The sequence below is a fragment of the Musa acuminata genome, chromosome BXJ3-8 (assembly GCF_036884655.1).
Source record: "Musa acuminata AAA Group cultivar baxijiao chromosome BXJ3-8, Cavendish_Baxijiao_AAA, whole genome shotgun sequence".
NCBI classification, from domain to species: domain Eukaryota; kingdom Viridiplantae; phylum Streptophyta; class Magnoliopsida; order Zingiberales; family Musaceae; genus Musa; species Musa acuminata.
The window spans coordinates 882,787-901,271 of NC_088356.1; the positions used below are offsets into that span (position 1 = coordinate 882,787).

The window sequence follows — 18,485 nt, forward strand, 5'->3', positions numbered from 1 at the left end:
GTGCTTGTACTTTGACCCTTAAGAAGAATACAGGCATAGGCTTTCCTATTTTGTTTCTGCATGTAGGTAAATAAACTCTTGGTGGTGCTAGAGGCTTATGACCTAATCTGAAGGCATCAGCTTGCCAGCCACTACATATCTATCCATGTTTGTTTTCTAATTTTTCAACTTGATTTCTTCTTTAGTTCCTAGTGGAATAAAAGTTCAAAACTGCCTAAATGATATTTTATCTTGTTTAATTTTTCATCAATGCTATGCTTCTTAGGCATTCAATTTAATACTTTTGCTTCTTCTTTGGAAGGCCAATTACCGAATATGGATTGTTTAAATTGTAGATGTAAATGATAAAATAAGCCTTAATTCAAGGTACATATGTGCCAAAACTGTTTTGCTGTTTTTTGTTGTTTGAACTATTCTAACCTAGTCTAAAATTTTTGCACTGCAACATAACTACTTTTGTCCATTTAACATCCAATTTGGAGCTTCTGTTTATTCTTTCTTAACCTTCAATATTCATGACATACATTAACTAGATATTTAAATTATTTCAAATTTTCTGGTAAATTTTGACTCTTTTCTGATAGGACTCAAAAGTTGCATGGTGATTTATGATCGTGTGCTTCTCTCGTTTGACTGACACTTGATGCTTATAGTGATAACATCTCTCTGTCTTTGTCTCTGTCTCTCTCTCTCTCTCTTTTATTTTCCTTAAGGGTTTTTATTTAGTGAACTATTTATCTCTTTTTCTCTTCTTTCAGTGGTTCTTTTGAAACTTTTGGCTGGTCTGAGAACCCTCTACTTCTCTCTCATGAGTTAGCAAACTAGAATAATTTAAGGTTTAGTATCTCAATTGTAAAACTAAGTGCGTGATGTAGGAAGCATTTTCCATATTTAACATGGTTCTTTTTATTCCTCTCTATAAATCGCCATCTCTTTTTTTTATTATTTATAAGAAAAAGCTACTTGTCAAATAATTCTTGTTGAGTTAATGCTACAGTAAGTCGAGCTTGATGCTGGATCCATTTTGCAGAGCAAAATTTATTTGGTGTGGTTTTTATATACAAGCTTAGAAGTTTTGATTTCTTGACTGTTATCTGATTTGTACTCTTTTTTATGCTATCTTCTTGCTTTATTATTGTCATTGATCGATGAGTGATGCTGAAGTCCATGTTAAAAACGAGACATGGTTGACACTAATCGTTATTAATTACCATGGAAGCACACTATATCTGTACTCTTAGATTACATGACATTCATTGTTATAATGTTGGATTTTGCTTGTTCAAGAAATTTATCGGTTCTCGTCACACAAACTTAATACTATTGAAGGCTTTGTCACGCCGGATCGCCTACACCCACCATTATTGTTCTTGTTGATTCCGGGGCAGATTAAATTTGTAGTTCATCTATATGCTCTCCTGATAGAACCCTTTTCTGGATGAGTTGACGAGAACCAATTGTTCGATCTGGTTCCTAGTCTTGAAACCAGATGGACAATTTGTCACTTAAAATTTATAAACAATTAGGAAAAGTGATATAAACTTATTATAATCATATTATTATAGTTATTTGGGTAGCTATAACATTTATCATATTATTATTATAACATTTATCGTATTAGTAAAACAATATGACATAATAACATAAGTTATCATCAGACTTTTGCCACTTAACTAACAGGTAGTTGTACTAGCTCATTTGGAGTCTATAAATATTTCATAAATTTTTGCTTAAGTACAACATGAAAGTAGAACAAAAACTCTTAGATTCTAAGATTATAATCTCTTAAAGTGTAGAGTCCCTCATCCTAAAGTTTAGTGATAATCCTAAAGGAGATGTGTGGGAGAACACTTTCAAAATAGGGGTGTGAAGATTTTCTCCTAAGCTTGTGAAAAAGAGACAGAGTTATAAAGATAGTTGATCTTCACCCGTTGAAAGAATATTAATAGTAAAAGCCGGTGGCCTCGAGTGAAGAGGAACCGAGAGTGGATATAGGTCACGACGATCGAACCATTATAAATCTGATTTATATTTACTTTATGCTTTTCATTTACATTGCAAACTGATTTCTTACTCTCACTACGATTACGAATGTATTTTCAAGTTAATATCTTTTCGATATGGGCTTTATCGAATAAAATTTTCGAATCATTATAATTTTTACGAAAGCACTAATTCATCCCCCTCCCCCCTCTTAGTATCGATTTCGATCTATGAAGGGGTGATGTAGCAGGAGATAAAAGGAGGAATAAGTGTTTGAAGTTCCTACAAAGGATGTCGCTACGAAGAGGAGCATAGGTTACTCTAGCCCCTACTATCAAAGTGGGGAAAATGCCACCATCGTTTGCCATCATCGCTACCACCTACAATAAAGGTTATATTTGTTCATTGAAATCATTACTTTTTATCTTCCTTACCTTTAGATTTAAATCCAACCCAACCCACAATCCAATTCAATTCATTGAAAGGATTCGATATGAATCAATTCAATCTAGACCGAACCAATTCAATCAAGTTTGAATCGGACGGATAACATTAATAAAAAGGGTCGAACCAATTAGAATGATATTTTTAAAATTTTAAACAAAAGAGGTACCCTAGTAAATAAAAAAAATATGGCAGCACAATATGATAAAGTTTTTTCTCAGTAAAATACCTTTCTATGTATATATAATAACAATACAGATATAACATTAATAATCTTTAGGTTCCAATACTGAAACCACCAAGTCAAGTCTTATTAGTATTATTATTTTTTGGCACATAAAGTTTATCATTTCATTTGCAATCAAAATAATGTAGAAATCAATTGAAAACAAACTTACAAGAGAGAGATATGTGCACTTGACATGAATCAGAATAGTGAGCTCTGGATGAGCATGAGAGAAACCCCAACAAATAAATCAGCATCCAACAATGTGCTCGTTAATATAATATATTAATCCCCCATAATGTGTTACATAATTATTACCAACAGATTATTCTCCCATCTTCATGGATTATAATAACCCAGCAAAAATGACATCAAATGGGACACCTAACAACAGTTTTAACACATCATCAAATTAAATTGGACACTAATCTCCGCTTCCTTATATCCTAACAAAAGAAATTTGCTGAATTATTATTATTATTATTATTATTATTATTATAAGAAGGCGCAATTGAGAGAGAAAGATAAAAAAAAAAGAGTTTTGATGGCAATCGAGAGAGGAAAGCTGCTAAAAGATGTCGAGGATCTCGAGGATGTAGCCATTGCAGAGGGGGCAGTTGCCGCGGCTGACCCACAGCTCACGGGAGCAGAGGCGGCAGAAGGTGTGGCCGCAGGGGATGAACGCCGCCCCCTTGTGACGCACCATGCACACGCAGCACACGTACAACATCCCATCTCCGGCCCCCTCCCCCTCCTCCTCCGCCACTTCCTCTTCTTCCTCCTCGTCTTCCTCCTCCTCCTCCTCCGCCTCTAACCCTTCCTTTCCGCTTCCGCCCCATTGCATGTCCAGTAACGCCATTAATGACATCCTAGCCGGCTGCTCCCCTCCCTCTCCCTCCCCGTCCCCCTTCTCCTCCTCATCATCATCCTCCTCATCATCATCATCATCATCATCATCATCCTCCTCCTCCTCTTCCTCCTCCTCCTCCGCTCGCGCGGCGGCCAGCGGCGACGAATCGTAGGTACCGCCAGGAACGTACTTTTGGCCGCCGCCGAACTCTGTGTTTCCTCCTGCGCTGCTGACCGCGGCCGCTTTCTCCGAGGCCGCCGCCATGACCGTGGGTTCTGGGACGGGAGGCTCGGAGTTCCGAACGGAGACGGAGAGAGAAACAGAGCGGTCGCGGACGGGGTTGGATCGGGAGGAGACGACGAGCTCGGGGTCGGAGATCGGGTACGGGTTCCTCACGGAGACCGAGCGGGAGACAGAACGGCCGAGGAAGGGGCTGCGGCGGGAGGGGACAACGAGCTCGGGGTCCGAAATGGGGTGAGGCTGGGCCGAGGACGCCGCTGCCCAGGCTGCGCCGGCGCGGCGGATGCGGTCCCTTAACGACTTCCATTTGGAGCCGCTGCCGGAGGAATTCCCGCCCGCGGCGGCCGCATTCGCCTCGCGCACCTGCTGGATGACGTCGAACAGCCTCCTTCCGCCGCCGCGGAGGCCGCCTGAGGCCGTGGAGCTTTCCCTCTTCTCGCACGTGATAGCCACCGAATCGCTGCTCTGGCGGCAAGATTGGTCGGTCTCGTCCTCCTCCCGAACCTTGACGTGGTCTCGGGGATCGGAAGAATCAACGTTGGACAGCTGCTCCGACATCATCATGCTGCGCGGCAGCTCCCTTCCTTCCATTCCAAGATCAGATTTTTACCAGAAAACCCCGAAAAGATTAAACCTAAAGTCGATTTCCAGCAGACACAGAGTACAATCTACGACAGAAGCCCAGCGATCGAGCTCGAGATCCGGGGATGAAGAAGCCTGCATCAAACAAGATTGCATCTTTGCCGACTCAGTCCGCGGGCGAAGACCGCCAACATCGATAGAGCAGGCGTCGCATTGTTTTCCTCCGAGACCAAGAGAGCAGCCAAAAAATCCGATCTTTTCATGATCCAACAACAAAGACGACATTAGGAAGAAGAGCAAGGAAAACAAAAGAGTAATTGGCGAGAAAATCGAACCTTACCGAACGAGGGAGGGGATGAGATGTCGAGAGTGTGGCCTCTTGGGGGATCGTCGTCGAACGATTAATCCAAGTGCTTCTCCGTGCCGTCGTCTTCTTTCTTCTCTTCGCTGTCGTTTTAAATCGTGCGGGCAAGAGACGTACACCATCTCACTCGTCCTTTCTCTCTCTTCTCCTCCTCCTCCTCATCCTCCGCTGTGGCTGGTGGTGGTGGAGGACAGAGTTGTCGGGGGACGGGAACGGGTCTTCCGCTGTGCTCTTCTACCGGTTCGCAACGATCAACATACGAACCGATATTACTAGCCGTTACGGCCGGTGGCTGCATCAGACGTGATTGCAGGTGCACGATGGACGGTCATTAAAAGTGCTTTGATATATATAGAAAAATGTTAATAATATTTTTTTCGAAATATTAAAAAGATTAAAAGAGAATAAGTCGAAATTGCGTATATATCGTTGTAGTGATGAAATTGCAATCCGAATATGGAAAGAGAGAGAATGAATACGTGGCAACTAAAAGACTTATATATATCTCATAAACTAACTTTAGGTAATTAGTAAGTAGCGTTAAGAGTGGATTTTGGCTCATCTAATCCTTTTTCTTAAATTGGTCTCAAGGTTGAACTCGTCGAGTTGAACATTCGAATGGACAAGTCGGATAGATCGAACCTAAGTTATTTAGTATCCCTTAGCATACCTATATGACGTATCTTTTAGTATACCTATATGACCTCTTTTATAGTGGGCGCGGGGGAGGAGCGCGTTTATGTGATATTACCATAACACATCAACGCGCGAATCATAATGCAACTGTTCAAATTTTCGACGGTGAATTACTAGAAAACCCATTCGACCGACGGTGAAGTTAGTATTTGTTCAGTTGCTACTGAGTATAAAAAGTATGTAAGAACAGTATTCATTTCAAAGTTGGAGAATCAAGTCATTCCTAGAGAGATCGCTTTGTATGATGTGCAACCACTGGTTTGATGAAATCATACTATCTCAAGACAAACATATCAGTATGTCCAATGAACATTTTTTTGCCATCTCCGAAAGCTAGAATAACATATTTAGTAGGTTTTGAGTAGACTCGTCCAGTATGGTAGAACATAATGGCCATATCGCAATCAAACTTGGGAATCATCAGAGCACTACGAGGCCTTTAAAGTCCCAATCTATCCGATGTCTACTTCTTTATTCTACTGTTTCAGATAGAAAAAGGAGACAGATCTATGATGGCAAATCTCAAGAGTGAATCTGGATTTACTTTTTGTGCAAGTGCAGAGAAAAAGCAGTACAGAATCTATAGATATTGTAGACACCCAATCTGAAGCCCCTTTTCTTCACTGGTCATCAAAAGCTAAATTTAGTGGAATCAAAAAGGCTAATGATCTGAAATCATGAAAAGAAAGAACCAAAGTAGAACAAGAGGAACAAGATCACATGATCATGCACAATGGGTCAAAAAGGCTTATGCAACACTTCGGTTTCACTGTTGCAATGCAGTTGAAAAGTCACAGCAGAACAGTACATTAAATAAACACTGCTATAATAATGTGTTCAGAGATTACTTGAGAACTCACTGCCAGAGAACCAAGATTAAAACATACAGCATCATTCATCACCTCAGATCTTGAACTCATCAAAGAAAGCTGGAGTTAAATGTAACAAGGAAAAGAATGAATTTACTTCTACAATCTTGTTATTACCTATGCTTCTCTTCAGGTTTTGTCAAAAACAATCTTGTTATTACCTAATCAAGGCTCATCTGTCAGCTCACAAAGTTTACTTCTACAAAGGTTCCCTGACAACAACTAATAGAATTTGACCTCAAGCTACAGCCAGCCAGCAAGAGTAAGCAAAGCATGAAAACACTATGGATTAATTTCCTTTACATGTAACCTTATTCAAAAGACCAGATTGATTCAGCTCATTGAGCTTAATCAAATGGAAGAAAGGTTTCCGGATTTCTTAATAAGAAACTTCCTAGTAAATTCAACTGCTCATCTCTGATGAAACAGGTTATGGTTGTACCGGTGATGAAAATGTGCTTCGTGACTTCATCGCCTAATGCTATCATGCTGTTAAAACATGATGGAAAAATAATGACAGATTTCTGCATTTTGTCGGAACAGATTTCAATGACCAAGTTCCCTTCAATAGGTTTAATTCTTTGAGGATGCCAACATGTAAATGCCGGTTTCCTGCTTGAGCCCTCTTCACACTCCAGAGGACACCAGAATGGATTCTATAAGACTTCTTGTGAATTAAACAGCAAGCTCATTCACATCATTTTAAATTGAAAGCCTTCCAAGAGTTAGTGCCGACGACATCAGCATAACAAACAAATTCCAAGTCTCATAATTTCTGGAGGGAACATTAAGGACAAGAAACCACTTTTCCAGGAAAGGAAAATTTTAGAGCGATGCTAAGTTTACAAGTGAATTTGTAGAAAGCTCGGTGGTCCTTATAGTGATCTAACTGAGCTAGAATGTCACCTCCACATATAAAATATAAAATCTACCATTTCATTTTACTACAATTAGCTTAGTTGTATGCATCCTAACTTCCAATATGATACATGATGATAAGGATTGTGTTACTTTGAATCTCCTCAATCACATACCTGCAGATCAGACATCTCTGGTGACTGTGTCACCGGCCTCTTTCATCTTGACCTCCTTGAGCATCTTTACAACCTCGAGCATGCTGGGCCTCTTCCATGGCTCATCAGCTGTGCATGCCCGGGCAACCGCAAGCACCTGCATCATCTGCTCCCTCCAAAGGCCACCAGTTGACAAGCATGGATCAAGCACCTCAGCCTCCTTTCCCTGCCCTGCCATCCACCTTACCCAACCAACCAAATTTCCACCACCTTCCATTTCCTCTTCTCCCGTTGGAGGCCTTCCTGTCAGCAACTCCAACATCACCACCCCAAAGCTGTAAACGTCTCCTTTCACGGTGGCTTTCATTGTGAATCCATACTCCGGTGGGATATACCCCAATGTCCCTGCTAGATCAGTGCTGACATGCGTCTCGCATGCACTGATTATACGTGCAAGACCAAAATCTGAGACTCTTGGCTCAAAGTCTCTGTCTAGCAGAATGTTACTGGATTTCATGTCTCGGTGTATGATGTGAGGCACAAAACCATGGTGCAGGAAGGCAAGGCCACGGGCAGATCCTAGACAAATCTTAAATCTTACAGGCCACCTGAGCACATCAACAGCATCAGCTCGGTTCCTCAGCCATATCTCGAGGCTCCCGTTTTCCATGTACTCGTATATCAGGAACCGTTCATCACCAAAGACACAGTACCCGAGCAGTGGAACAAGGTTCTGGTGCTTCACTTTCCCAATTGTTTCCATCTCAGCCAGGAACTCCCGGTCACCCTGGAACTGGCCTCCTCCATAAAGCCTCTTGATTGCAACCATGCATTCCTCAGGCAGAACTGCTTTGTAGACAGTGCCAAAACCACCATCACCTACAATGCGAGCCTTGCTAAAATTCTCAGTAGCTCTCAAGATATCGCTTAGAGTTAGCCGCAGCAGAGCATGTTCAAATGTGGCTACATTGATGCTTAATGGTTCCTTCAACTTCTTTCCCAGTAGCTCATCACTGGAGGCTGGCTCAATGATTGCTGAGTTGGCCTTGTCAGCAGAGACATGGTCCAAAGACTTCTGCCTCATTGCCCTCCACCTAAGAAAAACAAATAGCAGAGCTACCAATCCTATAGCTGCACCAAGAGTAATACCCCAGACTGAGCTTTCAGTTAGTGTTGGAGATGGTGGATAAGGTACAACAGGAGAGGAAAGGATGTGGTGTGACAGACATGAATTCACTAAAGCACAATCCTCTGAGTACCTGTCTAACTTGTTACCAGAAAAGTTGACAAAAGAAAGTCCAGTGATACCACAAATGCCACAAGGGATATCACCAAGAAAATCATTGTCAGACAGGTCAAGATAAGTCAGATAATCAAGTTTGGAAAGTGACGATGGCAAACTTCCAATGAGACTGTTGTTATGGAGATCAAGGACTGCAAGGGAGGTCAGATTTGACACTGACTCCAATATTGCACCATTTAAATTGTTGTTGCTGGCATTGAATATCAGAAGGGAGCTTGTTCCCCTAGCAATGCTGCCAGTGAATGGGATTGGTCCAGAAAGTGAATTCTGGCTTATATCGATATCTGTTAATGTCTTGATATCAAATATAGACTTTGGAATGGAACCAGTCAGCCTGTTGGATGACAAATTGAGCTTCACTAAGCTTGGGAGCATCAAACTCAAGTCACTCGGAATGAGATCATCAAATTGATTGTTTGACAAGAGAAGACCTTGGAGGTTCTGCAAGGGAGAAAGCTGAGCAATAATCGGACTAAGAATTGGACCGCTAAGAGAATTGAATGACAGATCAATGAAGGTCAGGTTCGTTAGGTCTGCCAGCTCAAGAGGGATGCTTCCATTGAGCATGTTGCCTTGCAACCTTAGTTCCTTTAACACGGAACAATTCTTAATGGCTGCAGGAATCTGACCTGTTAAACTATTGTAAGAAAGATCAAGCATACCATAATGCTGTGTGAACTCTGAATCAGGGAAAGCAACCTGCTGAAACCCAGCACAGATCTCACAGGGAATATGACCAGAAAGTTGGTTGTTAGACAAGACCAAATTGTCAAGCAACTTCAGCTGAGATATGGCTCCTGGAATTGAACCGGTCAGATTGTTCGAGCTCAAATCCAGTGCCACCATGTTTGTGCAGTTGAAAAGCTCTGGTGGTATCTCTCCAGATAATTTATTTCCATGAAGAGACAAATTGGTGAGGTTGCACAAATAGCCGATTGATTTTGGTATAGTTCCTTCAAAGAAATTATTGTCCAGTTGTAACCTCTCCAAAATGTCACTAATGCTGCTTGGAATGTGACCATTAAGCTGATTGTTGCTCAAAGATAATTCCAGAATGGTCGGAGATCTCCACAGCTGATTAGGAACCATTCCAGAGAAGTTATTCTGTGATAATTCCAGTGTCACAAGGGGAAGCTCACCCAAATAGCCTGGTATTTCACCATACAAGTTATTCCCCACTAGGACCAAATCAGTGAGATTAGAACATTCTTTGAAAGTTTTCTCAATGCTGCCAGTCAGTTTATTCTCCGATAAAGAGAGAGACGACAAAGACTTGGCATCACATATCTTTGGAGGAATCTCTCCTGAGAGTTGGTTGGCATCAGCAGAGAATGAAGTCAAAAATGGCAGATTCAGTGGAGGCAAAGATCCATTAAAAAGGTTCTTGCCCAATCTTATGGAATTCACCATCTTCCAATTTGAAATCCAGGTGGGAATGGGACCTTCCAGATGATTTCCTTCTACGATAAATGTAGTAACAGCATCTAGTCCAGCAAGGCTCCCAGGCAGAGGACCTGAAAAGAAATTGAATGACAAATCTAGGATCTTTAGATTTTTGCAGTTTCCTAGCTGTGCTGGTATAGACCCACTTAACCCAGCATCAGCAGCAACCAGGTACATAAGGTTCACCAAATTTCCAATAGCTTGCGGTAGTTCCCCTTCAAAATTGTTCTCTGAAATGTCTAAATTTGTCAAGTTTCTCAGGTTAGAGATTTCCTCAGGAACAATTCCTGTTAACTTGCAACTGTGGACAGAGAAAACTTTGAGCATCTTCATGTTGCCAATCTCTACTGGAAGACTCCCAGTGAAGCCATTCAGTCCCAGCCAAAGTGATTCCAAACTTGTCAATTTCCCAATAGTACTTGGCAGAGCTCCTGTGAAGCTGTTGGAAGAAAGGTCGATGGTTATAATATTTCCAAGTGAACCAATGCCAGGAAATATGGACCCAGACAGCTCATTTCCGCTAACGTCCAAGTGCAAGAGTCTCCTGAGGTTTTCCATGTTGTTAGGTAGTGGCCCAGAGAAAGAATTCGCGCTCAAATCCAGATACTCCAGATTCTGTAAGTTCCCTATATCAGGTGGAATACTACCTGAGAAAGAATTCCTTGAGATAGAAAGCTTTGTGAGACCTTTAAGATGTCCAACTATAGTGCTCAAGCCTCCAGAGAAGGAATTGGTGTCAAGCACAAGTTCCCTGAGCATTTGCAGGTTTGCAAGTGAAGAAGGAAGGACTCCAGATAGATGATTCTTGCTTAAGTCCAGGGACTGTAGATTTTGCAGATCTCCAAATGTTTCTGGAATATGACCAGACAGGTCACAACTGCTAAAGTTCAGTAATCTGAGATGTCTGAACTCCCCAAGACAGCTCGGGATTCGTACGTTAAGGGGCATGTAAGATAAGTCTATAGCCTGGACTGTTGGACCAGCACAAGTTATGCCTGACCAGTTGCATGGAGTTTCCACATTGAACCAGCTAGATAGGAATATTCTTCTTTCAGCAAGTGAATCTCTGAGAGTGAACAACTTCTCGATATCACCAGTGTAAGTTGCATCCGAGATGGGCATAAAGAGAATGAGGATGATGAAGAATGAGAAGGCACGAAGCATCTGAGGTTTCTTTCCTCTTGTTGACATCCTACGCAGATAACTTGCTAATTCCAAATCGATAAAGTCTGATGTATAGAGGACTTCAGCCTCTAGATTTAGGAGGCGCTATCTGGATAACTAAAGCAAAATACATTCAATATGATGTGCACAATACATTCCTTCCCTTTCTAGCTAGCTGTTTAGATCATAATTTGTAGAGGAAAGAAAATATGCAAAAAATTCAAGAAGAAATCCATAAGAACTACCAAACTACTGCAACTAATTACATCGTAAAGCCACTATGTTTTTCTATCATCTTAACTGAAATAATTAACTCTTGTAGCATGCATTGTGAGCATACAGGAAAACTATGAAACATAGTTTGAGGAAGGGTAATATATAGTCTAGTACACAAGATAATGTGTGAGCAAAGGTAAATCAATGAAACACATATATCCATCTGCAAGAATCTACTGGATGGCTAACAAGAACTCACTTTTTAGTTTGTTGACTCAGCCATTCATCCGTAAAGAGATTTATTTAGAAATCCCACTAATGAAATAATGCAATTTTGTTGTCTTCCTCAATAAAATGTTTGAAGTAAGACAAATATACAGCTTAGAGGTTAATTCATGTTTTCAGAAGAAAGCAAATATCAAAACTTCGACTAGGAAAATCAAATACATAAGAAAGAAAGATATGCAGTAACGACAACAAGGAAAAAAAAACCAAACATGAGAAGACGACAACATTACCATTTAATTTTGCTTCCAGAACTTAATTTTGAGCTTGGACATACAAATTCATCAACAGCCCCGTTGAACAAGCCTCATTCCTGAGAGTAAAAAGGCAACAAAAGAGTATTGAGTACCATGTACGAATTGAACACCTGCAATCACCATCATCTAGCTTCAACAGTGCGCAATGGATATGTAGGAATCCACTACCATGACTACATACAAAACTAACATAAAGATGGCATGGTAGAGACCACCAGTTAAGCGAACACAACCAGAACTCACAGAGAAGAATGTGATCTTCTTAGCTTTCCACCTCAAGTTTTACATTCCTCACGGAGACTCTGCCTTAAAATCCGGAAGCAGAAGGAAAAGGAAGCTTATGTGAACAGTGGCAAGCAACGGAGGTAATCCAAAATATCAAATAAAATGAAAGGGCCCACGAGAGGAAGATGGTGGCTGGCGGTAGGCTTTGGCAACTGCTTTACACAATGAAGTGAAACTGAACCAGCCAGCATTAAGTCACCTCTTCCCTCACAACACCACAACCAAGCATTAAAAGACCCTTTTTTATTGAAAGCAGAAGAGGCGAAAACAGCAGCTATAGTAGAACCTACCACTCCACTGTAGCAGCAGAACAAAAGGCCACACCACACAAGTCTCCCTCGGGGCCAGCTGGAGGAGATGGCCAGGAGAAGCTCCCCTGAGCCGCATTAAAAGCCGGCTTTAAATGACAGCTAATAAAAGGAATACCTCCTAAGCCCGGACAAAGAGAGAGATGAAAGAGAGGAAGAGAAAGGAGTCTCTCACTACGCTACTCTGAGAGCTCTCGAGGTAGATGAGAACCGGAGTGGGGGAGGTGTGCTTCTCGACCAGTCTATGCTGCAGGAAAACATCGGAATCCCAGCACAAGCCTCACGATGGCACCCACCGAACACTAACCGGAGTGGTGTTGTGGTTCTCGGAAGGCTCGGGATTGGGAAGACGCGATGGGGGCGAGAAAGGTGCCATCTTTATGAAATTTTATGCGCAGAAACGACGAGAAAAGCGATTTCTTTCTGTGACAAGAGAACAAGAATCGGATAAAATAATGACACGATTGGGATAAAATAATGACACGATTCGCAGCAGTGGGATGTTCTCATGGTTCTTTATCGGCGCACTACGAGATTAAGATAAAGGCGAAGAATCTATGCGCAAGTATAAAATAGGGGGGAAATGATCGAGAATCCGCCCATTAGGGTTTTTTTATTCGGGTTTTGATCGATTTGGGAGTGTACAAAGAAAAAGTGCCTTTTCTCTCTCTCTGTCTCTCTCTGTTTCTCTCTGTCTCTCTCTCTCTCTCTCTCGCGTCAAGAGGAAGAGATTTGTGGGATGAGGAGAGAAATGCTTGGATGTTGAAGACGAGAGAAACTCTTGCCAACGTAAGAACAAACTCGTTCCGCAGCAGAGAACAAAAGAGGCAATCTTTTTCGTAAAGAAGAAGAACAGGAAACGTCTCATCGGAGGGATAAACCAATATGAAACCGGTCCAGCAGACACAAACCCCGCAAAACAACGGATCGGATCGAGCCGCCATTGATGAACAGCGGCGCGCAGAGCGAGAACCACTCACCGAGCAGCTTCCGCCTCCCGGTCATGGAGATCGAGACGTGGGGCCCTCCGGAGCCGGCCGTCGCTGCTGCCGGGTCCCACTCGTCCGTCCCCACCGTCTGAAATCTCCGCGCCTACGTAGAGCGAGAGAGGAAAGGCGAGGAATGTGGCGGTTCGTTTGCTTGCCTGCTTCTTCTTCTTGTCTCTCTGCGTACGGTAAACTTGTGGTGTTTCTTCTCGGGCATGGGAAGCGTGAAGGGGAAAGGGTTGGAGGGAGGAGGATTCCCTCAGCTGCAGGCCAAAAGAGTTGGTAAGCGAGACGGTTATTGTTTGCCACAGCGACGACGACGACGACCACTCCTGCTGAGCTCTGGAAGCAGTACGGTTGCCGATGCAGCGCAGGTAAAAGTGTGTCGAGCTGAAAGGTGGTTTGTGTGTGTGTGTGACAGATCTCCTCACGAAGGCTACGGCGAGCGAATTAACTCCTTTAATGTGGGCTAATCATGGCTCCATTAATTAACCATGCTTTAATTTATAGGCAAGGAAGATTGTGGGAAGAACAGGTGAGAGTGGATTTGGTTTTCTGAGAGCATCCAAAGTGGTATATTAATTTTGATGAAAGAAGAAGGTCATTAAAATTGCATAGACATGTTGGAAAATATTTATAAATAGGTATAATTAGCGGTGCCATGAAAAATTAAATTAAATTACGAAAATTTTAATTCCCAGAAAAACCTTTGAATCTTTTTGTATTTGTATCTCATATTTTTATCTACCCCAAAATAACCCTTATGAGATGAGCCAAAAAAAAATTGATCCATCGGCTTAGATCGATTTATAAGTTGATTAAGTTCGATCATAATATTTTATAATAAGGCTGTAGTATTTTTGATATTTTCATGAAAATATTATTGATATGGTATATTTCAGCACCATCCATGTGGCAGCAGATAGCGACCACGATAGTGCTAACAAAGGAGTTCCAAGTTGACATGATGCAACACCTCGGACCCGAACGGGACGACCACATGCCCTCGTGTTGTTTGGCATCAAACACTACATAGTCGTTCTAGAAAGCTTGGAACGATGCTGCATAATACAAGTCCGTACAAGTCGATTGGTGCTCGTCCACAAGGTACAAGTCAATCGTTTGAGGAGTCGACAACCATTAATGGACCATGTACGATCGACCCCCCTTCGCAAGTATAAAAGCCAACCTCCTGACCAACGCTAGGGGGAGGACTTGGAGCATTCAACTCTTTTCAACACTAACTTAAACTTTGGATAGATCGAGTCGGGAAATCTCCCTCTCGACCTCGACCTGTGTGTAGAACCTCAACATTAAATTTTTTTTTTACTTTCTTATAAATTGATCTCTTTGTAACTAAGAGAGAATTCAAGTATATGAATTGTCTATTTGTAACTGAAAGAGAAATTAAAAGAATATAAATTGATCAAAGTGTTTTTTTTTTCTTTTCTCTGTCTCTCTTTCTTTGTACTTTTGTATATAATAATAATAATAATAATAAATCTAAAAATATTATTTTACTTTAATATATATATATATATATATTATTTATTTTATCTCTCTCTCTCTCTCTCTCTTTGTCCTTCTTTATCCAGATTTGGATGTACATACTTTAGGATGGAGTTGGGTTTTAGTGTGTAAGGTTTAACGTGAAGGGTTTAAGCTTAGCATCAATGGCGTTCTCTCCTCTTGGAAAGATAACCTCAGCACCCCTATCTCTCTCTCTCTCTCTCTCTCTCTCTCTCACACTGTGGTCAGTACGTTGTCTCTTAGGCACGTACACCTGCGGTGATCATACCCCTTCTCATGCACGCCTCGGTAAAACCATCCCGCGTTTCCCAGTCCGATCGTGCTCCTTCTACTGACCGCCGGTCGGTTCACGTCGTCCGCCCGATCATCTTCTCCACCGCACGTACGTACGTACGCGATAAGACCAAAGCTCCCATCACCGTTCCATGCACGCATCTCGAAGCGACGCAGGTTGGTTGATTTGACACAATTCCTTTTCTAGGTGTTTTGTGCAGGCAGCACCTCCTCCCAGTGCACTGGTCACTGTTCAACTGCTTCCCTCACCTCTCAGGGGGGCACAGCTTTTTTGCAGGAGGTTTTTAGACACAGAGAGAGAGAGAGAAGACTGAAAGGTAAGGTAATAAAGAGACAGAGAGAGAGAGAGAGAGAGAGAGAGAGAAGAATGAAAGGTTGTGATAAGTTCCACAAGGCAAGTCGTCGATGTCGTTCTCGCATCGCCATGATTAGTATATCGTTGTTGCTTAGTTGAAAGATCATGTATCGAAATCATCAGACGAGACAGATCAATTTGATAAAGAAAAATTAGGAAACAAATACAGAACTAATCTCATAAAAAAACATATAGTTATGAAGTCTTTGAATGGATTTATAATATTTTTGACATCTCTATCAAAATATTATAAGTTTATTTAAAAGTATTATAATCAATACAAGCAAACATAATTTTTTTTATTTGTTTATGTATAAGAACAATTAAATAGGAAGATTTTTATTTTTTTCTGAATAAGCTTATATTATATTTGACATATATATCAAAATACTATAAATCTATTAAAAATATTACTATTTTTATATTATTTAATTGATTAATTCATCGATCTCATTGGCAATCCATCACAATTCTCTTGCAATAATGGTCTCATTGGCTATCTTGTACGTGTTACATAATGAGTTGCAATTTCCGAGGAATGGCTTTAGTTCCTTCTCAAACATGGCTAAGATCGATAACATGTAGATGTAATCCTTTTTGGTTGCACTTAGCCATCATTGCAAGAGGGCTCGTCCTTTTATGCTACCTGATTTTTAGTAAAAAAGAGAATAAATATTTGATGCTATAACAATATGTTAAAGTACGAAATAATAATGATAAATAATAGTCACCAGTGGCAAGAATCAATGTGAAATCATCGTTCGAAACTTCGTTCGCATGATAAATAATAGTTGCATTGGCTCTTTTACTAATGCTTATTGAAGTATATAAACATATATATATATATATATATATATATATATATATATATATATAACTTTAATTTAAAGAAATAAAAATCAATAAGCAAAGTATTTGTTCATCACCATAATGTCACAGACTTAGTTGGTTTTACCTAAATCATGCGATCCTTACGTGTCTGTCCGCAAAGGTCAGCACCCCGAAACCTCCTATGGTTCTTTAGGACCTAAAGAAAAAGGGGGTTAGACAAAACGTCTCACTCAAGATCCACAAGCAAATATTTCAGCAAACACTTTATAGACAATACAAATTACAAATAAACTTTATAAGCTCTGAACGGTTGCACAACAAAAGTTAAAAATAATCGACCGAATATCTCTCGTAAGTATCCATAATACACAATATTTATTTATAAGTTTAAGAAGACCACCAAACCCAATTAAAATGAGACTGTTAAGCCTTCAACCATTCCTCTGTGCAAAGCATGAATAAACAGAAAAACATAGACATATATAAGTATTACATCAAACATTCTGTTTAGAACTTTGTCCGTGATAATAAGCCGAATGATAGTTACTGAGGCATAACTATGATATGATGAATAACATGTAAATAGCTTGATCGATTTTGGATGAAAATTATAACTCAGTTTTAATTATTAAAGTTTTCATTAATATAAATATATGATTTTGGATGAAAATTATGAAGATCTCGATAAATTTTAAAATAAACCAAGATAAAAATTATATTTTGTCTGTCTTAAATTTAGGTATAAATATTTTAAAAATACCCTTAACATAGATAATCATTCGTTATGAATGAATTATAATAAAAAATAATGAGACATTATTCAATTGCAATGATAGTTTTTTTGGTTCACTACTCAGAAAATAAACTCAAAATATTGTAACTTTGGTCACAAGTAGTATAATATTAGAGTAGTTTAGCTGAAATTAGATTTTAAATAGGAAACCACATTTTAGAAAGGAAAATATATTTCTTTGGCAACCATAGAAATTAGAGTAAAACCCAAAACTTGAGACTTTTCTTGGATAAATTGTCCTTTTTATTTTTCATAAAATATATTGGTTGATTGCCTCAAAAAAGCCTAAAGACCAGTTTTCTTTTGTTGTAGAGCACCCTCATGTTTATCTATTCCTATGGACAGCTTAGTTTTGTCTCACTTTATGATTTTAATAGTCAACTTTATGTGCTATAAACCATATGTTCAGATGGATTTGGTTTGCTTTAGAGATTGGTGGTTCATATTGGGTGGTATATTTTGGGTTAATGGTTGTCTAATAGATGAATATAATAATATACCTTATTCTTTGAATGGTTTGAGCAGTTGTGAGATGTGGTTGTTGTCCTTTCATTTAAGCTGAAAAGAACACATCTTTCTCTCTCATTCAAGCCAATGAGCCACAAGAACACTGTTGGAGTATAATATTGATGTATGTATGAATGCCCCATCAGAGTTGATTGTTACTTCATACTTTTAGTATGATGATCCTTCTGCTGCTATCTGAACCAGGAGAACTTACTGTGGTTGTAATCCAACTTGTCGAATATATATGGCAGCCTCTCTGGCGCCATGGGAGGACTGGTCACTATCTGAAACGAAAGGAAGGAAAGCCATGGTTCGGCATCCTCATGCTGCTAAGAAAGCATCCACAGCACTTTGTGATCTACAGTTTTGCCTCACTGATGTCCTCCTCCTCTCATAGCATTTACTACCTCAAGCCATGTTATCTGTACAGATCTTGTATCCTTGTTGGATGAATTCTCTTTCTTCGAGAAAACATACACTGCTTTCGAGAAAGCCTTGTTGGAACAGCTTCTGTACTTTCTTATCATTTGATCAAGTTTAACGGATGAGTTCTGAACTGCAGATCACTATGAGAGTGATTTAGTACTGATCCTTATTTATCGATACCAGTCATCGGTGACCATATGATCCCCTCTCGGTCGATACAATGATACTGAAAGAT

The 18,485-nt window shown here is 40.3% G+C and overlaps 2 protein-coding genes across 7 annotated transcripts; both read right to left on the bottom strand.

Moving 5' to 3' along the window:
* Positions 1 to 3,221: 3,221 nt before the first annotated feature.
* Positions 3,222 to 4,940, bottom strand: LOC135645663 (uncharacterized). The gene is made up of 2 exons (XM_065164288.1): positions 4,666 to 4,940; positions 3,222 to 4,580 (listed from the first exon to the last, which is right to left on the bottom strand). Exon 2 carries the CDS (start codon positions 4,332 to 4,334, stop codon positions 3,222 to 3,224), a length of 1,113 nt encoding a protein of 370 aa, XP_065020360.1. The 5' UTR covers positions 4,335 to 4,580; positions 4,666 to 4,940.
* Positions 4,941 to 7,000: 2,060 nt separating this feature from the next.
* LOC103994149 (leucine-rich repeat receptor protein kinase MSP1-like) lies at positions 7,001 to 14,049 on the bottom strand. 6 transcript variants are annotated; one of them, XM_009414457.3, is made up of 4 exons: positions 12,704 to 13,085; positions 12,511 to 12,596; positions 11,912 to 11,991; positions 7,001 to 11,294 (listed from the first exon to the last, which is right to left on the bottom strand). In XM_009414457.3, the coding sequence occupies exon 4, from the start codon at positions 11,202 to 11,204 to the stop codon at positions 7,296 to 7,298; it is 3,909 nt and encodes a 1,302-aa protein (XP_009412732.2). In that variant the 5' UTR covers positions 11,205 to 11,294; positions 11,912 to 11,991; positions 12,511 to 12,596; positions 12,704 to 13,085; the 3' UTR covers positions 7,001 to 7,295. The 6 variants fall into 6 exon arrangements, with proteins under 6 accessions (XP_009412732.2, XP_065018205.1, XP_018686166.2 ...); XM_065162133.1 differs by lacking the exons at positions 12,511 to 12,596; positions 12,704 to 13,085 and adding an exon at positions 13,509 to 14,049 and having other exon boundaries at positions 7,001 to 11,286; XM_018830621.2 differs by lacking the exons at positions 12,511 to 12,596; positions 12,704 to 13,085 and adding an exon at positions 13,509 to 14,049.
* Between the last annotated feature and the right edge of the window lie 4,436 nt (positions 14,050 to 18,485).